This window comes from Carassius carassius, chromosome 11, assembly GCF_963082965.1.
Source record: "Carassius carassius chromosome 11, fCarCar2.1, whole genome shotgun sequence".
Lineage (NCBI taxonomy): Eukaryota > Metazoa > Chordata > Actinopteri > Cypriniformes > Cyprinidae > Carassius > Carassius carassius.
This window is the reverse complement of record NC_081765.1, coordinates 14,871,503-14,898,297: the sequence shown is the minus strand read 5'-3', so window position 1 is coordinate 14,898,297 and position 26,795 is coordinate 14,871,503. Positions and strand designations below refer to the sequence as shown.

At 37.3% G+C, this 26,795-nt stretch overlaps 1 protein-coding gene across 2 annotated transcripts in view; it reads right to left on the bottom strand.

Moving 5' to 3' along the window:
* Positions 1-25,492, bottom strand: part of LOC132152822 (mannosyl-oligosaccharide 1,2-alpha-mannosidase IB-like) — an 89,938-nt gene extending 64,446 nt beyond the window's left edge. Inside the window, exons 1-4 of one of the 2 annotated variants that reach the window (XM_059561722.1) lie at positions 25,371-25,492; positions 24,662-24,791; positions 22,717-23,180; positions 6,420-6,678 (exon numbers count right to left, since the gene is read on the bottom strand). In XM_059561722.1, the coding sequence (XP_059417705.1) occupies positions 6,420-6,678; positions 22,717-23,027 (570 nt within the window). In that variant the 5' untranslated portion in view covers positions 23,028-23,180; positions 24,662-24,791; positions 25,371-25,492. Of the gene's footprint in view, positions 1-6,419; positions 6,679-22,716; positions 23,181-24,661 lie in introns of both variants that reach the window. The other variant, XM_059561720.1, reaches the window with a different exon arrangement.
* Between the last annotated feature and the right edge of the window lie 1,303 nt (positions 25,493-26,795).

Below are 26,795 nucleotides of genomic sequence, written 5' to 3'. Positions count from 1 at the left end.
GATAAATTGATTTTAAGAGCATTCTGACACTGAAAAACTCAGGATAGTTCTGTTTTGGAGAGAGCCTTTAAACATCACACCCAGACATTACTGCACTACCTTGTGACATGTCAAATATAATACATCATTCAACTAATTCAGATATATTGGCCCTTCATTTGCTGTTCAAAGTCCCCATTTTAGCTCCACCTTGACTTCACTCAACTGAATCTGGTTTTTGTGCTTTAAGAAGAGCTCGATCTAAGTCTCAGGTGTTATGAATAACATGCACTGATGTTCAGGTGATTTCTCATGTAATGCAGCCTCTGATGTTGTGAAATTATGAGGATCTGCTCCTATTGCACTCTGAATGCCCTAAAACCAAAATGGCATAGTCGAAGACTGTCCGGTCCTGCTGTCTGAATGCAACAGTTCTGTAGAGTTCCACTCCAACCCTGATTGAACACACTTGAAACAGAAAATACAGGTCTTCAGGATTACTAGGGTGCTTCTCAATCGGAAGGCTATATCCTAATAAGGCTGCATACTTCAGCTGCCACATCATCAAGTGCTGTTGAAGGCCTTCTCAACTTCAAGGATACTTGGAAGGCAGCCTTCTTTTCACATCCTTCATTTGGGGTAGTCTGAAGGACGCATCAAGTGTTTTCTTTGTGTCTTTCAATCACCCACAATCCTGTGAACATGTTTCAATTCATAAAAATTGATGGAAAATAAGTCAGCACTGAGGAAATCCACTTTCATTTTTTAGAGATGAAGACATAGTGCTTTCTATTGTTTCATTGTATATTAATCACAATGCCAAACTGTCCATGATGTAAACCACTGTGAGACCACAGATGCAGTCACTGAAATGCATTAATAGAACATCAGACAATATAAAGATTTTTAATGCGTGTGTGTTAGTAAATTGATTTTCAATGAAGTGAAGTGACGTGACATACAGCCAAGTATGGTTACCCATACTCAGAACTCGTGCTTTGCATTTAACCCATCCAAAGTGCACACATACAGAGCAGTGAACACACACACACTGTGAACACACACCCGGAGCAGTGGGCAGCCATTTATTCTGCGGCGCCAGGGGAGCAGTTAAGGGTTCGGTGCTTTGCTCGAGGGCACCTCAGTCGTGGTTTTGCCGCCCGAGACTCAAACCCAGAACCCTAGGGTTAGGAGTTAAACTCTCTACCCACTAGGCCACGACTTCCCCATAACATGTTCATGCCGTGGAGCAGAAACATTTCTGATGCAGCCATGCAGACTTACTATTTATTATATTCTATCAAATACTCTTAAAGTAAAAGTATAAGAGTACAATATGACAACAAAACATGATACAAATTAAAAACAACGCAATTCATAATTTATATTGGTTGTGTAATTTTGCACTTTACTGTGTCATGTGTCCTACGGTGTTGTGTTGATTTCAATTACACTTTTAAATACAGACACAATAATTCCCTCAGTGACCTTGACTGCTGCGTATAGTTTCACCTTCTCCCCATCTCATCTTCTGTGCATATGCACAGCCATGAACCTGCCCTCTGATGCTCATCGGGTCTCAGCACGCTGCAGGGTAAACGCTCACACTGCCAACAAAACAGCATAGCATTAACAGAGCAGCGCAGAGCTCCAGTCTCTCACACCAATATGCCACAAACACAACATTCGCCAGATAATTGGCCTGGCAGCTAGTAGACGAGATCTGACGTATTACAAATTGGAGCTCATGCAGCTAATGACAGTTCAAGTTATGTTTTTAAAAGAAACTCCAGATCCCATTCCTCCTGAGGAGAACAGCCAAACCAATCAAAAACAAACACTTCCTCGATGATCCCCGTTCATGTAGATCAAACCTTAAGGTAAGAGTTCTATGATTCAGCAGTACTAACAGTACTAAACAGGAAAATAGTGTCAATAATGCAAGAGGACAATAACAAACACTCAAGTCAGTTCATTATTAATTCAGTGATGTCATTATCCAGCTCAGTTCAGATCAAAAAGTATTTGAAATCGAGTCAACAATACTGCCAGAAATTAAGTGAAGAAAGACCAAAACAACTGAATAAATTGTGACAAACACATTAATATTGTACACATTACTAATGTATTTCTTAAAATTATAATAAATAAAATTATTGTAACTTAAGAAATAATCACACAATTTCTTCATGTTTTAATTTAAACTGGTGACCTCTGTTGTGCAATACTTGGTTTAAAATTGTTCAGTTTTCATTATTACATTTAAAACAATGAATGAAATAGTTTTGCCTTCATATGGATTACCACATTTTAATAATTTACAGTAAAAGAAAAAAATGAGTAGTTGAAAGTTTCCATTTGCTAGACATGCTATTTGATCATAGAAATTTAATTAAAACATTCAAATTGAATTAGAGCTGTCATGATAATGAAATTTGTCTGACAATTAATTGTCTAAGAAATAACTGCAATTATGGCAAATTGTCTGTTTTATGGGATAGACGATTATGGCGATTGTCTGCATTTTAATCATGAACAAAGAAAACAGAATGCTCAGATGTTTTGTGAAATTATGCTACATAAAACATCTGCAAGAAAGAAAAACAGCAGACAGGCTGAATGAGAACGCAAATTCACTCTCAGAAGGTGGCGCTTATGGAACAGCAACGATAAAGTGTTTCCTGTACACAAAGCAGCGTTGCGCTTATAAACACTTTGCACCTTTGTTTGGTTGGAAGGTGTGTTAAAATTAAAAGCAATTACGAATTTGAAAACAAATTGTGCAACAGCCTTTGTTGGCTGCTGGAGCACAATAATCGTGATTGTGTGAAATGACCCTGCAAAATTCCGTAATTATTTGATCCAAACCTGTATACCTGATTTTCTTCTGCAGTACACAAAAGATGATATTTTGAAGAATGCTGGTAAAGCACTTTTGGTGCAATAACATAGGAATTAATTTGGCTAGATTTTCTGCCCGAAGTGGGGCCACATGGGCCTCAAAGGGGCATGTTTGCTGGGTAGTACACATGAAGTAAATCTGGTGTATTAGCATTTTATGAGTAGTAAATCTAGTGTTAGAGTTTTGTGTGACACTGTGTCCAAACCAAATGCAATGCTCTAATATTATATTGATAAGTAATTTATCTGTCAACATCAGATACAACATGGCTACAAGACGCTACAAAATCGATCACAATTTACAGCCAAGAAGAAGAGTGTGTGGGTGGGTTCTCTCTGCAAATGATGTCTCTCTCTCTCTCTCTCTCTCTCTCTCTCTCTAACAAAACAGATAAGTACATAATCAAATTCATGAAAATGTAATCATTTTAATATTATTCAAAACACACTTACTGACACATTTTTTTTTTCCATCTAATACACTTATTTATTTACACAGGGTTCACAGTTTGAAGTTCTTTTCAACAACTGAGGGAAATTATCCATTGTTTCTTTAATTATGGATATTAAAGTCATGCAGAAATTATATTCAAACTCAAACTAAACCATTTTAATATTGTACAAAACAAACTTAAGATAATCACGGAGCCATCAACTGCTGTTTTGGCTAGTCAAGACAACTACATCATGAAAAATATACCTTTTATCCCATGATGTAGTGACACTTCTTGTTAGGAAACAGTCAAGTAAATCTAGTTTGTTAGCATTAAATAAGTGAAACTATTGTAAAAGCATTATCCGTGGGAAATTGTATTAGCATTTTGTATGAGGTAATTATTTAAATACTGTGCTGTGAACTAGAGCATGTGTGGGTGAGCATAAAAGTAAAAAAATGAGAGAAATTCACGAATGTGATGAGCAAGGCACTGTCCTAGAATCACACATACTTTTAATACTGGACTGAGCTGCGATTCAACCGTAACAGCTCTTTAGTCAAACACAAACACAGCTGCTAGCATTTAAAGCAAGCAATGAGAACTGTGTGGAAATAAATGGTCATCAGGACACTTCTAGTGACTAGTTTATCATAATTCACTGACAGAAACGAGAGAATCTGTTTTTTTGCGAGAAGTGTCATCAGCAGCCAGTGCGCTACTCACTCACTCTGAGGAAGAAGAGAAAATGGCCAATGATGCAAAATGAAGGCTATGGAAAAGGTGAGTTTAGGAAGCGAGAGTAACGTGCATCAAGGTAACAAAGTGCATTTAAATGAAGACAGGACACGCACACCCAGAGTAAAAAGAGGGTTAAGGCGCCAAAGTAAGCAGCAGATGGCCCCACTGTGAGCAGTCCGCTGAGAGATGTTGGGATGCTGGATTTCATCCAGCAGGATATTCATACAAATGTATGCATCTATGCGAGTGTGAGGAAGAGAAAATAAAAGAAAAGGTGGTAGATGAATGGCAGATGTCTCCTCTATAACCAGCACAGTGCATAAAGATACCATATTCCCAATCTAAAACCCATAACACACAGATAGAGCAGATGGCAATGCCCTGTATTCCCTCATCCACATCACTCTGCAGACCTCTCATTACGGCTAATTACGGACTTTTCACAACTCATTCTTTACCGTGGGTGAACAATCTTGTTCCTTGTTCCATGTATTACAGTATAATGTTCCCACATTACCCTGGGTCGGTAACTATTCAAAGGTAGTCATGTTTTTCATACTACAGGTGTAATCTCTGAGTTATTAGCATATTTACTACTACTAGTCATGTCACTTTTACTTAAAGCACTTTATACAATACAGATTGTTTTAAAGTAGTAATAAACTGGAAAATAACAATCAACTATGCAAAATTAAATCAAACGAGGAAAATTGGTTAGTGGTTTTTAACAAGTGCCTATATGTGGCTACGTGCAAGGATAAATACATTTTTGTTGGTCGCAGAGCTTATTTTCTGCAATAATCCAACAGCCAATAGAAAAAAATTCCAGGTTGGCCTACAAAAATACGTCATCACTGCAGCATTTTATAATGTTCAGCAGGAGTGTCCAGTCCTGCTCCTGGAGGGCCAACGAGCCAACAAAGTTTAGTTCCAGCCAACTTCAACACACAAGCCTGGAAGTTTCTAGTGAGTCTGATGACCTTGATTAGCCGATTCAAGTGACTTTAATCAGGGCGATGCTAATACTAGCTAAAGAACTACTGAATGCTCGTTTAACTAATCAACAAGCAATCACAGTATTGCACTGTGTTTTTGATCAGGAACGGAGGAAGGATAGCAGCTTGGATGACACCAGAGCAGTTTTTGATAACAGGTTAAAATTGGTTGGTTTCTTTAAAAACTACATGGTGTTAAAAGTGACTTAAACCTGGGATTTACTCAAGACATTAGGCAGAGTTTAGCTGAGAGGTGAAAAGCTCTACTGCAACAATTATCTCAGTTCACACTAGGGATGGGCGATATATCGCATGTGATTGTCACGCGCATTTCGTCAGTAAAGCCGGTTCCCTGATTAGCGGTAAATGTCCATCACCTGCTTTCAAATGGAGTATCATTTAATAGACAGTGTCATAGATCACTGACAAGCTACGCAATATTGCGTTCATTATCGAAGGCGATTCATCTGGTATAATGAACGCGATATTGCGTAGCTTGTCAGTGATCTACGGCGATTTACCGCTAATCAGGGAACCGGCTTTACTGACAAAATACATGTGACAATCACATGGGATATATATCGCCCATCCCTAGTTCACACCAATTACTCCTGGAACATAACCATCATTACCAATCACACACACTTATGTGGGGACAAAAAGTACTAAACAAAAGAAAAACATTTATTTCCAGGTTTATGGGCTCATTAGAGAGAAGCAGCTATTTGAAAAGTGAAAATAATGGCATTTGCTGCAAGCAGTGCTGACTCATCATCCCCAGCCCACAGGCTGTTGAGCTTTATGTAAGAGGTCTTAAAGTGTCACCGCAAACTAAAACACATTAAACTTGATCAATATTAAAAGTCAAGTAGCTTTAAATATTATCTGTGTCAGTAAAAAACAGTAATGCCTGCCTTAGCAAACAACTCTAATAGACATTTTCCAACTCCAATAGACATCTGTTCATTTAGGAACAGATCTCACACAGTAAGACAAATTTTGTGGTACATCAGGAAGAGTGAAAATCAAACTCTGCATTACATCAGTGGAAATCTGTAAAACCATTCTAAATAAATCAGCCAGTGGCTATAACTCTCTAGAAATTATTATCATCAAAGATTGCAACCCATTGTAAAAAGCTGATAATTATACCTGTGGAGAGCCTGGTTTGATTAAATATGCAACAGATTAAATGGACCAAAACTTTTCAATTTAAAAACAAACAATACAAAAACCATTTCTGTTCATCTCCAACCGAAGCACTACCGCGAGAAAATACATCTGCAGAAGTAGCAAACATTAGAAGGTAGAGTGTGTTTGCAAGTTTAATATAAACACACACACACACACACACACACATTCCTCTCACCTCTCTGATTTTGTCCCTCTTTTCCTTGGTGTCAGGATCCCCTGGGTCACCGTCACTGACCCCTACCAGTTTGGGCATAGGTACAGGAGGCAATGGTTTGGGTCCATCTTTCTTCTTCAGGTCCTCGGCTACCTTGGTCTTCTCTGTCTGGATCTCTGCCTTCAGCTCCTCTTTGGATTTGCGGAGCTTTTCCTTGGCTTCCTGCAGTGCACGCTCATGATCTGCACGGATCTTGTCACGAAGGCTCTCCTCTTCTTCCCTGCAGGCAAACATTGAAATATATCAGTAAAGAGTAACTTTAATTGCTTTTTTCTCCTTTTTTTAATTTTTATTAGGAGCCAGTCTATATTTTATTTTTATTGAATGTTTTATAAAATGTTCAACTTATATAAATTGTTAATATAAATAAATATGTATAGTTTATACTGCCAGTATAATTTTACACACACACACACACACACACACACACACACACACACACACACACACACACACATCCATGGATGTTTAATTTTACTGATCCTGAACTTTTAATTTCTTAAAAAAAATTATTTAAAATTAAAATTATACAAACATTTAGCAAAACCTTGCATTTAAAAAAAAAGTGACAAAGGCATTTAATAGCTTTTCCTTGAAAATAAATGTTTTTGTACCAGACCACCATCACATAAAAAAATATTATATATATATATTATATATACACACACACACAAATGTATGAAGGATCATGTGACAAGTAGGGGTGGGCAGATCGATCTAAATATCGATAGTATCGATGCCAACACTGGTATTGGTATCGGATCGATACAATTTTAATTGAATCGATATTTTAATTTAAATATCTCTCATCTACGTTCATTATACTTTGCTCGTGTCTTCTACCTCTACAATCCTGAGCAAACGCTGCTTTCACATCCTGGCCCACTTTGCTACTCCCCCTCCTGCTGCTCTGCTGTGATTCGTTGTCGTGTCGTCACGTGACTCACTGACACAACGCGCCGAGGAGCAGCGAACAGAGTGAGCGAAGCTGATAGCACATTGAAGTCCAGAAGGGGGGCTCAGGGAATGTAATTGCACAGGTATATGTTCTTTGTTTGTTCTTCAGTAATAATTGTGTGCACTTTATTTCATTTGCTTTTAAAACCAGAAAAAAGGGAGAGATTTTTTTTATTCTTTTTTTTTATTTTATTTTAAAAGGCTGTAAAGAATTCATTCTACAGTGCCTAATAACTAATAATTTTGTGGACTTCAATACATTAATAAAAAACATTGTCATTATTTCTGAGGTGAATTATTTAGGCATAGACCTACTGCACTCCCCTACACAAATGTTTTTTTTTTTAAGTAAAAAGTATCGTACTGCCCCTTTATGTATTTGGTATCGCCCACCACTAGTGACAAGACTGAAAATTTCACATTTTTCATAAGAATTGTTTAAATATATTAAAACAAACTTATTTTAAACTGTGTTTTTTACTTCAGGTACAGAAATTATATATATACTTTTTTAAAGCTAGACTTTAGAAAAATTACTATTTATTTTATTTGTATCTTTACTCTGTTGTATTTATTTGGGCTGTTGCTTGTAGTTAGATCGAATATTCTTATTTGTATTTTTTTTTTTTGGAAAGTATATTTTTTCCATAAACATAGCACATACTGAACCGTACTGAAACAGTGACTCTAAAACCCGAAACAAACCGAACGGTGAAAAAGTGGAACCATTCCACACCTAGTTCTGTTATAAATCTTCTAGTCAGAGGACAAAATGGGGATTTGACTGCACGGACAATAATCACAGACTTTTACACTGCTCACAGCTTCTTTGATGAGGCAAACAATCTACTGCAAATGAAAAACATCGAGCATCTCAACATCAGCTTACATAATGCCGCTGGGCCTGTGTTTCTGCACCGCTGCTAAATCTACAGCACCAAAGCAAAGGAAATTATATTCATACATTATAAGCTTGCAGTCTAAATCAAATGTGATGGGTTAAAAGAGCCGGAGGCTGTGAAATAAAACAAAAGATAATAAACAGACATATACGTCTTTCAATTGCATTGACTTTGCTGACAGAAAACGTAAAAACAAACATGCAGATAACAAGTCAGGAAGTCATACCGTCAGAAAGACTCAAGATTCATTGGTTTAGATCATTCTAATGAACCGTATACGGAATCAGTAGTTTTTGAATAAACGTTGGTTTGACCGCAAATCATTACATCCATTCGTGTTCGACTTGTAATGAACTTAGAGTATTTACCATACGTAATTGGACTGCGTGACTTAACTAGAATTACTAGCTTTTTTTTCAGAACTGCGTGTAGGTTATTCAGAAATCATTCCCAGAGTGCTTCGTAATAAATGCGACTAAACTGGTATTAAAAGAATGCGTTTCAACAATATTATTTTCTTTAGTATGCGTGTAGTTAAGAGCCATTAAGTTGGCAGAGTGTGGGAGAAAGCACAAGAGACTCATCATATAACACAAGCCACAAAGAAACATAATCTGATGCCAAACACAAATAAAGAAGAATAAGGGTGGAGACAGAAGATTTTTAGGTCCTGTGAATCAATGAAGCACACCAGACTAAAGAGAGAGCAGGAGGGGATTGTAAGGAAAAGAGGTCAGGTGGATACAGTGACACAGAGTGATATGCTGGGGTGACACGGGTTATCTCAGACTGGTTCACTCATTGTTATATACGGCCTGGAAACGTTCGCCAGGTGACAGTGAGGCTGAGTGTGGAAGACCGACAAAATATCTGCTAACCTATGCTGTCTTAACATTCATTTCAATGCATTACTTAATATTTAGCCACTATTTTGCATTATAGTGCTTCATTAGCTTAAAAGATATATGCGACGGACACTAGTGTCATTGTATCGGAGGATAAGAGCTGTAATTACAGTAAAGCATTACTAAGTGCTGATGTGTGCATTTTTGATGTGCGGGGACGTGCGTGAACTGGAAAAGTGTGGGCACTAATGGCTCCTTGCGAGGGACATGAGAGCAAAGGGCCTCGCTAATGAAAGTAAACAACAATAACACTCTGCATTGCATTAGAGACATCTAATGTCTATGGTAATGCTCCACTATAATGGATTTACCTACAAATCTCAGCCTGCAACCACTCGCCCCCTCTCACATAATTCTTCTGGATTTTTTATTTTTTTTGCTGCGTCATCTCTCCCTCTTTGAAAGGCTTCTCAAAGCTACGTTAAGAGTCTAGGTGATTTGATGGAAGGCTTATAATGTCAAACATGCAATTAGGAGCATGTCAACATTTGTCTGAATCAATAACCCCAACTGAGACGAAATCAGCCCAGGGCAAATCAAAGTGTGGCTGCATTAACATGTTTAGCTCAATCCATATGTACGGTCCTACTTTCCATGAGAAATTCCATAATTTCCAGGCATTTATGTGAACCCACCTACAACGTTCTCAATAAGCAAGCACTAGGTGGAATATTCTTAGTTCGGAATGTTAAGTTGTTATTATATGAGCTCCTTGTAAAAGTGCTCCATTTATATACATCTCAGTCTTGTTTGATAAATATAGTAAGCACTTTTTACAATAGCTATTTGCTCTGAAATGACTTAAATGAAAAGGACCCTAATTTCAACCATCGCAGTCAAGTAAAAACTAAAATACAGGAAAATTATATTTTTACCTACCCACAAATCTAGCTTCAAACCTCAGCCGCTTCACTAGTGAGGGTACTGAAGGTAACATACAGCACACAGTGAAAATGACACTAATATAACAGTGGGCGAATGGATAAAGCACAGTATAGTTTGAAATCACGAGTTTAAAGTTTGTCGATCGTGCATCTCCAGTCAATCTGAACTCTCCTTCTATCCGCATTAGATTTGCACGGACCGACCGTCAGTACACGCGATCACAAGATCTCACAGCTTGATTCGCTTAAGTCTGCAGGGTTTGTGAAATTAAGTATTTATTAGACATTCAAAGATTTGTTTAAATGATATAAATGCGTATTTGCTGTATGCTGTCTGTAAACGAAAGTATTATAATGTTTGCTTTTCTTATACTATTAATATAAAATCAATCATTATAATACTTTTATATACCTTTTAAGTCCTTTGTTTAAGAGTTCTGTGATTAATAGACAGACTTCTATCCGCATTAGACAGAACTGTTAAATGGCGACAGCAAACAATAAAGAGGGAGAATATGAGCTCTGTGTGCGCTCAGGTTCTGCAGTTATCAGCACAGTCAAAATAAAAGGCCTTTGAACACATTGGCCAAATAGAAAAACTATTCAGCTCATGCCGATATTTGAAAAATGACATATCCAATATATTGGCCTTGGCAAGATATCGGTCGACCACTAATCAGGATTAATTTTATGAATTGCTCGCATACTGAAACAGATGAAGTAAACAAATATAGAGAGAATGGAGATGAATAGAAATCTGTATCATCAAGGAGAGCTTGAAGTATTCAAAACTGTTATAAAGGAACAAGAGGAACACATTGCTTAACTCGCCCACTGATGAAACCGCTGACTGTATGTGCTTTCCATTAGTATTTAGTTTAGTACAGATCCATAGTGCCAGCAAATGTTTATGTGAAGGTACTTGCATGGAATCCCCTAGAGAATCCTCTAGAGTTCATCTCCAACAAAACATCACGTACACCTGCGGAGCCACGTGGCTACTGGCCCATTTCACAGAAACGAGAAAATAAGGTCAGCAACTCATATTTCCAATATCTAGTTCAGGTAGGGCCTTCTTCTATGGAAGCAGATTAGTCTCAAATATAATTCACGCAAAAAACACGATTCACACATGTGTAGACAATTTCACATGCATGAAACCTAATTCATGTACACACAAAAAAAATTCACGTGCGTGAAAAAAATATATATTCACAAAAAGCAATTCACATGCGCAAAATAAAATTATATATTTATAAAATACGTTTCACAAATGCAAAAAACAATTTGTAGATATACAACTGTGCACAAAAACCTTTGAATGTTTAAAATGTACGAGTGATTGAATGTACGAATCGTCATTTACTACGGATCCACTCGGATTTGTGTGTGTGTGTGTGTTTTTGAGACTTTCCTGGCAGAGCTCTCTTCCCACGTGGGTCTGTCGTACTCTTTAGCCAATCAGATGCGAGCTTACCATTCAACCAATCATATCATAAGCCACTGAGTGCATTCAAGGAACACGATTCTGCGCACCTTTTGCACAATATGGATTAATTAGAATTAGAGCCCGACCGATATGGATTTTTGGGGGCCGATGCCGATATTAACTCGAAAAGAGTCGATTTATAAGCCGATATTTTGATTTTAAAAATAATCTGGATATTAGACCCATTTCCTATAAACTGCACTTACACAACATTCAATAGCAAAATATCTGCCTGTTCTATGTATGTGGGCTGTATAAACCATTTTCCAGAATGGACTATGTTAAAAAAAAAAAAGCCTTAGATTACAGTCTCAATGACTAAACAATTGCACATCAAAAGTAAATATGTTTTAATGATCAAAAAACAGTCTGGTTTTAAACATTTAACACTTTTACTTTCTTCCAGTTGAAGCTGGTTTTAACAGTCTGTGTGTGTACTGTAAATAAATTATAATACTAAAGTTAAAGTATTTGCAGAAGTAGTCCCACACTTTGCTGCTACAGCATTCACCTTTTTCAGCCATCTGTAGGCAGAAAGAGAGACAGAGAAAGAATAAGCATGTGTATTAATAATATCACCATGTATCATTACTCATGTCATCATTAGAATTATAATAATAATAAACTGGGATCTCCTACATAGGCAAAAATGAGAAATATATATATTTTTTATTTGTCAAGCAATAGGTATTACCTACTTATATTTAACAATATTATTTCAACATTTTCCTGTTATGTCTGTAAAGCTGCTTTGAAACAATATGTAAAAAAAAAAAGCGCTTGTTCAGCTCACATTTATTTACATGTCCCCTCTGGTTTAATTATTTCTGACGCACCTACTGTAGTTACTGTAACTACACTATATTTGCTCTCACAGAACATCGTCTTGCCTACTATTACCGGAAGATTACGGAATCAATTCGAAGTTGAACCATTCCAAAGTGAATGGTTAACGTTAGTGTCATGAACACACCGCTGTCAATTTTGAGAAGAACCACCTTCAAACAAGTTAATAGCAAGCATTTAAGGGGCCTGCTAAAAAGGAAGCTATTAGCGTTAGAGTAACATAACCAGCCTGAATTCACCAAATTGTTCTCTGGACCTGAGGGTAGCCTCTTCTTCCTTGCTTCTCTCTTAATTCTCATCAGCAGGACTAGCGCTATCGCTCGCTTCTTACAACGGGACAGATACATGTTTGTTGCTGACCGAAAGGAGGAGGAACAGACTATGAAAGAGCTCCCGCTAAACGTTTTTAAAACCCCGCCTACGCCATAGCGCAGCGCAAATCGCGTTGTATCTGAAGGGCAACGCTGAACCCAGCGGCAAGCGCCGTGCATACCACGTCCTGTGTGAAAGGCCCAATTACGTGGTCATTATGTGGGAAACACACCGCAATTGAATAAGAATTAAGTTAAACGCTAACGTTATAGTTTGACCTCCTATTACCGTTCGCGCTCTTCCACTGATAAACATGGTATTAGCTTTGTGGCTAATCTAATATAGCAATGCATTAGCGGCTGTAAGTGATGTTACAGAATATTTAGAAGTGATAATGATAGGACCGTTAGCTAGAACTACCACACAGTTTTTATATACAGGGTATGAACTAAATCTACAATCATTTCACATGACGAACGACAGACTCACCGTCAAAACAGTAAGTTACATCTCCTTCATCTCCTTGGCTGATCGCTTTCTTCTGTAGTGGACTTCTGGCGCTGTTGTTAACTCTGGAGCTGCAGAGCTCCCTCTGGTGGGCACACTATGCAACACTCATAACATGAGTGAAGCATGAGACTCTGTTTCTCATGTTTCATCGGCTGTTATAAATGCCGATGTTGATTTAAATGCAATTAGCTTATATCGGCCGATAATATCGGCCGGCCGATATATCGGTCGTGCTCTAATTAGAATGGAAAGTAAGCCTTTACATCAGTAATCCAGCATGGCGAATGAAGAACGGGAAGCACGGGTAAGAGTTTTGTTTATTTCATAAAAGTCTGAGTTTACACATTTTATCGTTTACACATTCAATCAAGAGAGTTGTGAAATTATAATTCTAAATAATCTTGTTTTATAAATTGATGTCGGTTAGGTCAGTGTGTACTTTCTTACAGTAATACATTTTAAAACATGTAGCCTAGTCATTGTTAACCACTACGTTGAAGCAATGTAGTTCGATCAAGATAAACAACATCACATATTTAGAAACGTTTAATTTGTAACTATATATGTTATAGTGGTTCTCAACCTTTTTTTTTCCACTGGGCCGCACTATGGTCCAAGTCCAAGTGCAAGCGGATTGCACAGGTTCGGGCACCTGTCCTCGCGGTCATAAAAAAAAAAAGTGAGGTACGCATTCGTCCTCTCAGAGCCTCCGCACACACTCTCCCATGACGATGATTACGTCACGCCTACCTAGCGGTCCAAAACGGACTCCCCGCGGACGCGGAAAGTTTAACATATGGCTTAAGATGCAGTCTGTAAGACGCACACGGGAGCATGACTTGACGCGACATTGCAGAAAATGTACATTCACAAATGTAGCCTATGTTGATCCAAATATGGAAAGCACATTCGAATTTAATAAAATAAGGTTCTCTCCAGAGATGTTTTGCCACATTTCTTCAATTAAGGATGATTGCTATGTAATATATGGTGTTCCCATTTGCCTGAACTTCAAGTAAAATGCGGGGCAAACCGAAAATCCAGCACTCTCCTTCACTACTGATACTGCGACTATTATTTTTAATACGTGTTCATTCGCTGGCATTTTTCACATTTCTTTTTTTTTCTCCCTTAAAAACAAATTTGTCCATTATGATGCTCAATTTTACCGAACTAATGGCTGTTAATTGAATTCTGCCAAAGTGGGCGCTTGTATGTGTTCATTAAATGAGTAATGTTATGCGAGTAGGTCTGATCATGTCTGAAAATAATATATGAAACACAAAATAATTTAACATAAAAAAAACATTAGGCTATAGCTTATATTTCTTAAGTAAATGTTTAAATTAAATGTAAAAAATAATAATAATTGTAAAACTGAAAAAAAAATTAATTGTGTTCAGCATGGTGGGACGCATTTGAATTGGTGACGGGCCGCGGGTTGAGATGATGCTGCTGCTAGCTACATGGTCATTTAATAGCCCTAGCATATTGTTTCTTTTACGCGGCTGAAAATAACCGTGCTTTCTGTTACTTAGCCTGTGTCTGTCACTCGTCCTCTTAAAAGTGGAAGCTTGTGCTTTGTTGCATTATATTGAAACTTTGTTGATGTTCTTTGTTCATGACTCTTTATATGGCGATAAAAGACAGTTTTGTTGCGTTTTTTTTTGGGGATTGGGGGTGCGCCAACCCGGTTGGGACATAGAAGGGGGAGCACAGGAAAAAAAGTTTGGGAACCGCTGCATAACATAACGGTTATGGAAATTAGAACGAGAGTACATTGAATTAAATTGCAATGAAGTTACAAACGATCCACATCATTAAAGAGAATAAGCTCCGAAATATATAAAATAAATAAAAACGAGGATCAATCTGAAACTTTTCAAGTGCGACAATAAATAACCTACACACGATCCACAACATAATTAAGTTGCAAAGAGCATAGGCTCAAACATAAAATAAAAGGAAAGAGGATGCATCTGGAACTTTTCGAGTGCAGCGCAAAAGTCGCTCAGCCTGCAGCAAGAGAGATTTCCTCAAGATTTTTTATTTGCTCATTTTCTTTCTCTATTCTCTTCGTCTCTGTTGCCTCCAAATCCTCACTCTCTTTTGGCCCCTCTCCTCCTGACTAACAACTTTATCATAAGATGTCCGACTTGACAGATTCTCTGGTTTCAGCCAGTTAAGCATATTTATAATATATATTATGGAATGAATGAAACAAGTTGGCACGCATATTAGCCTGCAGTAGGCTACATAAAAGAAGAACAGTGCGTTGAAGACAGCATCTGTCTTCTACGTTTCCATCGAAAACTAATAAACTATAGTTTTTTTTTAATAAAAGCGATACAAAGGAAATGTTTACTGTTCATGTTTTTTTTATTGTATGGAAAAATCCCATTTAAAAAAAACAGACTGCCATTAAATTTTTCCTGCACCACACTTTGGGTATCCCTGAACTAAACGATCATGAAGTCGCTGAAGAATATACTGCTTTAGATATTCCTAAATTATAAGAAGAGAAAGATGCATTACAATGTACAGACAATATATTTAAAAATTAAACAACGTTTCTAAATATGTGATGTTGTTTATCTTGATCGAACTACATTGCTTCAACGTAGTGGTTAATAATGACTAGGCTACATGTTTTAAAATGTATTACTGTAAGAAAGTACACACTGACCTAACAGACATCAATTTATAAAACAAGATTATTTAGAATTATAATTTCACAACTCTCAAAATGTTACTTTTGTCTTTACAGGTCTTTCTTTTTACTATCCTGATTGCAGTTTAATTTATAATTACTGTAACTGTCCTGTTACAACTGTATTTTTTTCTAACTAGTTTTCTAACTAGAAAAACTGTCTTGATTGAATGTGTAAACGATAAAATGTGTAAACTCAGACTTTTATGAAATAAACAAAACTCTTACCCGTGCTTCCCGTTCTTCATTCGCCATGCTGGATTACTGATGTAAAGGCTTACTTTCCGTTCTAATTAATCCATATTGCGCTAAAGGTGTGCAGAATCGTGCTCCTTGAATGCACTCAGTGGCTTATGATATGATTGGTTGAATGGTAAGCTCGCATCTGATTGGCTAAAGAGTACGACAGACCCACGTGGGAAGAGAGCTCTGCCAGGAAAGTCTCAAAAACACACACACACACAAATCCGAGTGGATTCATAGTAAATGACGATTCGTACATTCAGACACTCGTACATTTTAAACATTCAAAGGTTTTTGTGCACAGTTGTATATCTACAAATAGTTTTTTGCATTTGTGAAATGTATTTTATAAATATATAATTTTATTTTGCGCATGTGAATTGCTTTTTGTGAATATATTTTTTTTTCACGCATGTGAATTTTTTTTGTGTGTACGTTAATTAGGTTTCATGAATGTGAAATTTTCTACGCATGTGTGAATCGTGTTTTTTGCGTGAATTATATTTGAGACTAATCTGCTTCTATATTCTTCCACCATACCTCGCTTTCTCAGCTTGTTTTGCCTTTCAAGAGTTTATAAACACACCACTGTGTGGCGGTTTCTTAATGTATCAGTCTCAGCCTGAAGCTGCTCTGGGGAATAACAGCCTCCTGGTATCAAATGATGCATACAGGTCTGACTACAAACTTTAAGTGGACAGCAATTGAGCGAAGCGGAGCTTCTCTTTATTCCTTCCTACATTTTTCATGTCTCTTTTTAAAAACAAATCTTCCTTCAGACTTCCATGTCTTCCGTTTCAGTCCTGTTTGATGTAAAGCTTCTCCATGAGGAAAGACAGCTGTGCACCGTGGACTCTCAGTCATTTTTAATCACTTTAAATGGAAAACCAAACCGGAAGCAAATGGGTGCGTCTTAATTAGCTCCCTAGTTCAGTAGTCAGAGCATAACTGAATGCCACTCGAAATAAACACAGTGAGGTCATGTGACAATGTAACATTCTAGTGTGTGAAATATTCATCTTGGCATAATCTAGGCAGTATAACACAGATTTTAACACAGCATTTTCACTAGCCAATCACAAAAAAAGGTACATTTGACTTTTAGCAATAGCTAATAGCTAATAGCAATAGCTAATAGCAGTAGCTCAGGAGATGAGACATTTTGAGCCTGTAAAAACATCAAGCTGAAAAAATAAAACCAATGGTTTTTTTGGTTTGTTTTGTTTTTTAGTTAGTGTAATGTAATCTTGTTAAAATGTATTTAATAAAATTGGTACCAAAAAAAGTAACATTCAGAAACCGGTATCGAAGTCAGGGTATCAGTATTGAACATTTTTGAACGATACCCAGCCCCAAATATGAGAACAATTTTAACCAGTGATTTAGCTCTAAATGATGAAGGGGTTTTTTTTTTTTTCTCAGTCACAACAGCTGCCCCTTTTATTTGCACTAAATTTTTTCACTCAGGATCAAAATCTCTGACATGCCATTTTTTAAAAGTATCAGCACATCTAGAGAACTGAAAAATAAACTGTCAGGTTTTGGAGAAAGGGTCTGGTTTAGCTCAAGCCGAGCACTTTCTTGCTTTCAGATGTTAGGTTGGACTCAATTAGTGCGAGTGACACACTTCGAGTACATGAGTCACGTCTACTAATCTTCCACAATGGCACAGGTCAACCGCATGGGGAAGTTCACACACTGATCAAGAGAGGATTCCTTGAGAGACCAAATAAAATGACATACTCAAACCGGAACACTTTCTGGAGGAAATATGTACTAACCAATCATTTAGTTTCAGTTTCCCCAAGGAGGAGTTTTAGTAAACTTGTCTTTTGCAGATGTTCTTCATGATTTCAATTTCGTCTGAACCAAATATGGCTCTGTTTTTTCCTGTGCGAAGCTCTGTAAATATTACAGAGTTGTTTGGTTAACTCACTCCATCCTTTGAGAAATCTAATCCCATATGGTTATGAATGACTGTACAGTACAGTGAGGATCTTTTTCACAATGCTTCTCATTTCTTTTGAACTTTGTAGGATACCGTGACTAAAGCAAATTTTCCATTGTGCATAAATCTGCCTCATGCCCCTTCATTATGGATTCTGACGTTTTTGCCAGCTTTATGGGTAAAATAGCTGTTGGTGGTAAATGAACTGCCTGCTGGCATCCCATCTGACGTTAAAGAAAAAAAAAAGAAGAAAATGGTCACTGCACCGACAGGCAATACATTTATAAATAACTAATAAGCATATTAGAATGACTTCTGAATGATCATGTGAAATTGAAAACTGGAGTAGAGGCTGCTGAATATTTTGAAAGCTTTGCCATAGCAGGAATAAATTACTTTTTACACAATATATTCAAATAAAAAATAGTGTTTATTAATAGTGTTAATATTTCCCAGTGTTACTTTATCAAATAAATGCAGCCTTGGTGAGCATAATAGACTTTAAATATTCTTTCAAAAGCATTAAAATATCTTAATTATTTCATTACATAATCATATGTGCATACACAAATGTTTATTTCAATCAGTTTAATCATGCACTCATCCATAGGAAATGATTTTCTGCCACACCCACGTCTAAATCACTGCATTCGCAATAACAAAAAAATAAATAAATCACAATTCCACCACAACCAGTAAATGAAATCACAGATGTTAGTAATTGTACTTTTCTAAACAAATGTTTGAGTTGCCCCAATTTAAACAGTATCAAAGACAAAGAATAAATGCCAACTACCAAAGAATAACTTCCAGTCTGCTACCAATTACACTGATGGACCGTGGAAAACCAACAATGAGCAGGGCCAGGTTAACAAGGGTAAATATAGGCTGCTCTAGCCAGGCAGACTGACAGGGATAACAGGACACTGGCTGACACAGATCACAGTGCCCCCGGGTGTAACAGACAGAGAGCTTGTGTTTGGCTTCAGTGCTCGTGGCCAGGATGAACTCTTTGGATCATGGGTGAAAGCAGTTGGGCCGCAGGTTCAAGAAGCATGAATAATTGTTCAGGTACAACTGTGAGATTTTCAGATTTAGCAAGACTGACTTAGAGTTTAGCCAAATACAGATGGAGCATTACATAGAGTTTCTGGAATGATGATGTGTTTGCCAACTTCATGATAGAAAGTATTGACCTAACACAAACAGAACACACTGTACAATTCATGAAACCAAAGGGATCTATCTGAATATTTGATTTAATATTCGAATCAAAAAGTTTAAGAACACAGCACTCCACTAATTGGCTACAGTCAAACTGCTGTTGTATGTGCCTTTGTAAAGGTCAAGCTGAATGGAAGTTTCATGATAACAGTACAGGGAATATGAACATACCTGTATGCAAGCATGAATTTATTACCATCACGCTTGCCTGATGCCATCCAAGGATTTGCGAAGCATGATAAATAAATTCAATTAACTTTATATTGCCAGGTCCATCTACAATTCAGGGAACACACAAAGCCACACACATATGTACATGATCATCCTGAACACTGAAAAACTGTGGCTGATCATGTGGTCCTCCTGTGTAAAAAAAGCCTGGAATACACTACACAATTTTTGCCCCGATTTTCCACCGATGTACAGTGTGGAGAAGTTGACGCTAGACCGAAAGTCAGAGCTAATCTGCAGATTTGAGTTGACAAATTCTATAGAAAATAGCATAGTTCATGATGGCAGTAACAGACTCAGATTTTTTCCCATAATATGAATAATATGAATCCATAATATGATTACATCCAGTTGAGGGGGATACCGAACACGTTTGATATTTTCAGCCAATTTTAGAATACATGTTTTCATTTGACATGCATCTAGCAACAATTATTAATATTAATAAACTACAGTAAATAACAATTCATGTTGCATTCTTTATAGAATATGTAATCATGTAAAATGAATGTACGACAGACAGCTAGATAGAGATACAGTCAGAAATTAAGGCTGGGCGATATGGGAAAAAAAATCTTTGTATTTTTTGGCTGATTTGCGATATCTAATATATATCTGTAATTTCGATTTTGTATTTGGATTTAAAAAGTCTGTATTTAATATCTATTTCACTTACTTCCCAATGTTGTCCAACAAAACAATACATATTAAAGGCTATGAAAACAAATAAAGTTAATGTAACCATGTTTTTTATATTATAATATAATATTTATATTTATATATTATGTGCAAAAAATGGTTAAAATCACTTCTCATTCTAACATTGTAACATTACAATCTAAAAACAAAAATAAGGATTTTAAAGCAGAAGTTTAATTCAGTAAACTAAAAATGAAAATAAATGAAAACAAAAGCACAGAGTTGTGTTAGGCTATTTTGATTATTCCATTGCAGTCTCTTTACAGTCAGTGCTATCATAAAAATAGACTTACTTGTGGGATTATAATTATAGCACTCATTTAATTAAACTCTGTCTGTTTGGCGCGCATGCGCGGGACTGTGCTCGTTCACTTAAGTTTATTATTTATTATTATTATTATGTGATAAAATAACTTTATACTTGTATTAGTCTTACATACATTTAATCTGAGTCGTGCATTAATTTGAGTGCTGACAGCTATTATGGGAGTGGCTTGATGGAGCGCAGGAGAGGCAGATAACTTGATCTTGACCCTTAAGTAACTTTATGTAATAAAATAAAAAAAACCTTATAACATTTTATGCATTTTGTTCACTTGGCTGTTTCCTTACAAAGGTCCAGACTCAAATCAGTCAAGTTTTTCGTCAGGGGTCTTTAATTATTTGATGTCCTTAAGTTGCCGTCTTGCCGCCAGCCAAGTTTTGAGTATCGATACATCTGCCCTTTACAGGGAACACGGGAACGTGCAGTAATCTTAGACAACTTAATCCAGATTTTTTTATCAAAAACCCAATAACTGCAGGAAAGGTATAACGGAAAATGTTAGTGGTTGTGAAATCTTCAAATCACTGTATACTTTGAAAATGGTTATCGGCCCGTGCCCGTATTATGATAAAATATGTATTTTCCGCACTCAAAATAAATTATAAAGATCTGTTTTCTCTCTATTTTCTTAGAAAACTGTGAAGGGAGTTTGTGTTTGTGTGTAGGAGTACTGAGGTTCTCTGCCTTGAGGTTAACATACGCTTTTCCAAAATGATCTTGGAGCGCTTTTGGAGTGATTTTATGCCTAATAAAAAAAATAGATATACCCAAAGATTTCAGGCTCAGAATCACTGTTCGCTGTCATGAATTGGGCATGAAAAAGCTTTCAGAGCTCACAGGGCAATTAAGAACATCTCAGACAATCTGTGAACAGCCCATTCACACAGCTCACACCTACATGTGTGCTTGCTCTGAATAGAACATTTCTCCTTCCATGAAATGGCCATGAAACATATGGTATTCAACTTTCCAATTACATGGTAAGATTAATAGTATTGATAGAAAGACAACATTTCACAATCTTTCAATGACTTCATCGCCTCTGATGTAACATTGGGCACACAGGCTATTGGATGATGTTCACCAACAGCAATGATTTTAAGCATTTATTGTGCAACCCACATTCAGTTCTCACTCCAATTTGGTTTGTAAAACTCACTTTACATGGTTCAATTATTTCCTGATGGATTCAAATCAAGACCTACAATTTTTTTTTCTTTGAAAATCCTCTTCCACTAGAAAACGTACAAGTATTGAAGCAAAATTGTTTACCAGTAACAAGTCAATTTGACTTTAATGTGTCCGGTAAGTAAATCTTAACATAGTTGTGTGTGTACCATGCTGTTAAATTGTTTGTAAAACCATGATGAACATTTAAACTAATATGAGAAAGCAGTTCAGTTTGTTTTCTGAATAAATCATCACAGTAAAGACAATATACCATCTATTCCAGGGGTTCTCAACTGTAGCCCTTAAGGTCCACCTCCCTGCAGAGTTTATGCTGCGCTCCATTTGCCTCGGATGTCGGAGCTGGGAATGATGTCACAACCAAGCTGACAATGTTCCAGTTCACAAGTTGGAAAACCAAGATGGACGTGCCCATTAATACCCATACCAGTCAATAAAAACACAAGAAAATATGGTATTTTGTGCAGAAAGCACCAGAGTATCATGTCCACAGATACAGGTTGGACAGTACTGTAACTGAACTGCAGTATATTACTACCGTTTCACTTCTGTTGATGCTCTGAGAAGCCATACTGGATTCTAAAGTCAGAATTATTGCAAAAAATCCAACTTGAGGGGTCATTTAAGTTAAAAGTTCCCACTGGGAACATGGAATTTCCAACTTGCGAGTACAAATGGAATGCACCATTAGCTCCAACCTTGACTAACTTTTTAATAATGCTGAAGACCTTGATTAGCATGTTCAGATGTGTTTGGTTAGTATTGGAGCTAAACACTGCAGGACAGTGGACCCCGAGGCCCATGGTGGAGAAGCTTTGACCTATACACACAAACATGACAACACAGGAAGTTTTTGATGAGATGAAGCCATCTCTGAGCTCTCACCTGTGCCGATGCTCGTCATGACCTCCTACGCCATGTATGACCTGTCTGCTGCTGTGCCTCGACTCCTTTTCTGATTCGATGTGCGGTATCAACACGTCCTCCAAACCAAAGTCAAAGCGCTTGTGTTTGGAATTGTCCGGGAGAAAAAAAAACGCTCCGAAGCACAAGGTGATGAAGGCACTGAGGATGAGGAGGAGGATGAACTTCTCTGAGAGCCTTAAGGTGGCTCTGTGATGGGGGAATGAGGAGGCACCTGGCGAGAGGGTAGGTATCCTACGTCCCGATAGCGGCAATAGAGCCGGCGTGGTCATATTTTAATAAAGAACTGAAATATGGAGGGATAAGTGTCAAGGTCGTTTTTGCGTAAGCCACACTATTATCTCATTGTGGAGCTTTACTGCCGAATGTCTGCTTATCTCTTAGAAATAGAGTTGTCCCGTAGATCACAGCTGATTCCACTTGCTCTGAAAACAAAGACAGACATTTTCAGGGGTTCCTCTCACTAGCAAGCCAAAAAAAGAAAACGTAGAGCTGGATTCCAGTGATTCCAGTAGCAGTTTCTGAAATTGTATACGGTCTAGTATGTGCTACAGTTGGTTTGAATGAAGGTTAAATTTGCAAACGTTAAAAAAAGCATGTTCTATATAGCACGAACGAATAAGGGTAGTATGAATGAAATACAAACACATTACATTCTCTACATTACAGTCACATGACCTACCAGCGACCGTTGTGTCATTTCACTGCCATTCACAACTCCTCTCCTGTGGCCTTATGGGATCGTAGTGTTTATAAAATACACATTTTGAATCTCACCAGAAGTAGCAGGTCATATGGGTAATTTTCTTCTACCATTAAATAAATAGTATGAATTCGGCAATACTCCTCTGTTCACATACTGCTTCTCACCTCTTATATAGCAGGGAACCCAGACAGAGCAAGTACGTCTACAAGATGTCTGTTAAAGATCGCTTCATCTGGAAAGCATCTCCCGTGTACAAACACCTGACAGACGTCTCGAAGATGTCAGCTTTACATACATTCTAAATCTTAAAGACATCTTCTAAATGTCTATTGCAGATGTGCAAACACTTGACGTAAAAAATACGTCTTGCTGACGTCAAACAGACTTCTCCGTGTTATATGTGTGTTATATGTGTGTTGGTAAAACCAGGAGGCAAATTCAGACTCAGGGAGAGGCTTTGAGCCAGGAGGGGAAATCTGTGCCTCTCCGTTCCACTAAATATACCGACCCAGTCGTCTGTGTTTTGCTTGATGACAGTTTGGTACTATTGTTTCATTGCTGGAAAATAAACACACTAATTGGTCAAATTTTGTATGAAACAGTTACTTTATACTTTAGTATAAAAACAACACTGCTAATGGTTCTGTTTGACAGAATATTATCAATGCGGTGATTCCTGCAGTATGGTGTAGCACTTCAGCTTGAGTGAAAAATTTGAGACTGAAAGAGGAATCTTAGCCTTATTCCATACCACACCACCACCCATAAAAAAAATAAAAAATAATAATATATATATATATATATATATATATATTTATATATACACACACACACTTGATTTAGCCTTACAAATTGTCTACACTTGAAGAGCATATTATTTATCACGAGGACGTATGGTCCAGAACCATTTTAAATGTTGTTTATTTGATGGTCTTGTTTGGACTCGCGCTGGTAAAACACAGACAGACTAGAGTGAAAGAAAATGCTGCTAAAACATGCACCGATAACATACAGTTCGTCACAGAGTGTCTAAGAGAGAGACTTTTAGCTTTGAGCATGACAATATGACACCTGTACAAGTGTTTGCTCTTGATTACAGAGCCTCGTCAAGCGCTTCATGCTCAAAACGCCGGTCTTATCTTTAACACCACGCAGTATTTTTCACCATTATATATTGATGAAACAAATGTGTGCACATACCGTGAGGGTCTTTTCATCATTCTGATACATGATCCTCGCTTTGATCCGAAAGCTTCTGTGGGTCAGAACGGGTTGGTTCGAGTCGTTATCTTCACGTCCACCCTAACCTCCCGTTAGGCGAACTGTTTATCTTAAACTAGCAATACAACGATCTGTTATCGACAGGGGAAAGCAGTTTGATAAGAAAACAACATATGTAAACGTAAAGAAATCTGGCCAAGCGGATGGTAAACACAATGTTACAGCACGAGGCGTGCTTTCGTTATCCGTGTTAACGATAAAAGTTCCCGTCTCATTAGTGCTCTTTGAACGGTAAATAATATCGCGAAGCGCGCCCGGTGGTTCAGCCCAGGCCTGATCCGCTTGATGCCGTGGCAGCGACTCTGAACCGGAGAGCCGATACAATAATGAAAGTAAACCACGGGTGTTTCCCAGCCGCTAGATGATCCTCTCTACATACTGTCTTATTTTAATAAAGGATCAAGCAGGCCTGCGCTGGACGTGTGCTGCGCCTTTTTCCTCCAGTAAAGGCATTCAGCAGGCAGCCGTGTAGCGGACTGATCCCGTCCTGCCGCTGCTGCATCACCTTGTCGGTGCCTCGGGATAAATCCGCGCCATAGACCATAAATCCACAATTAGTGCCTGAAAGTTGCCAAGTTCACGTTCATGTCTGTGAATCGTTTGCGACTACCACCGCCGCCTCCCTTACGTCTTGGGTCCTCCTTTATTTCTGCAGCCGTGTGCAAGTGTGCGCCGCCAGGCTCCAATATCCAGGATGTTGTTACTGCACCAGCTACTCCTCCTCTCAGTCCTCCAGCGTCCAGTCAGCAGCCGTTTGGTAAAACCAGGAGGGAGCGTCGCGCATGTACCTGTGTTGACAGGCAACGCAAAATGAATGGCAGTCAGTAGAGATATAAAAAAAATATATATATATTATTGTACCTTCTCCCCTTTTTGTCTTTTGTTTTTCTGTTTGTGATTTCTTTCCTCAATCTGTGCTTATTTGATGTTTTTGAAATTTTTATTTGCCATTAATTGTTTATATATCTGAACGTTACTTAGTTAACTAAAACTGAATAAAAAATGAGAAAATATGACAAAACATAATAAAAATAAGAAAATAAAAATGACAAAAACACACAAATACAATTACTTTAAGTAAAATCAAAATGAAAAAATGACAATAAAAAATGTAATTTTATTTTAAATAAAAACTATTGTAGTAGGCCAATATCAATGATACTAAAATAACATTGCTTCAAAATAAGGTTTTTGCAAAGAAAAAATATAAAAGTAAATTTTCTGGTTGACTGATTGGTTGTATTGCTTATAATGTCAAAAAGATCAAGTTGATTTACAACATTTATAAGAGGCTATTATTAATTGCAATCTTAGAAACGATTTACATACAATTAAATTCATGTACATTTTTGGTGAAGCAAATTTAAGGATGATTTACGTAATCAAATGTTAAACCTAAGATGACCTCATCGTAGGAATGATTTACATATAATCAAATATACTTTAAAATTTAGAGGACGCAGTCCTGGGGTTAAATTTATAAAATAGTTTACACACTTACACATCATGGATCTGTCAAAGGACAAAATAAATAAATAAATGAGGCCATCTAGATCAACCTGTGCCTTAGTCCTTGAGCTGCCAAAAGTCTAGTTGTTTTCTCTTGATTTAGGGATGATTTACCAGATATACCTTCAGCAAGTGTCGGTGGTGTTGAAGTTGTGGAAAAAAATCATCTATGTGTGAGTCATAAGGCAGTGGCCAAGGGAATGAATCTGCTTTCATTCAGTTTCAGAGACACACATTTGACACCCTGACAGAAGTCACTCGCTCTGCTGAGTCTCTCAGTTTTCTGTGAGAATATGGCACAAATCCCCAGCCAAAAGAAGAATCGCCTTAAACCTCATACCATACACAAGAAAAAAGACTGGATTAAGAGAAAATAATTCACCATAAACCTCTGTGAAGGTGAAACGAGGACAAAGATACAGGAAAAAGTAAAGGGAACGGGTGAATGAAAAACGTTTATCTGTTCATTTAAGAGCAGTAGAGGTGAGAGCATCCTTCAGCGGGCCTGTAAAATGAGTCAGGATGTGCTCTGAGCCTTTTAACT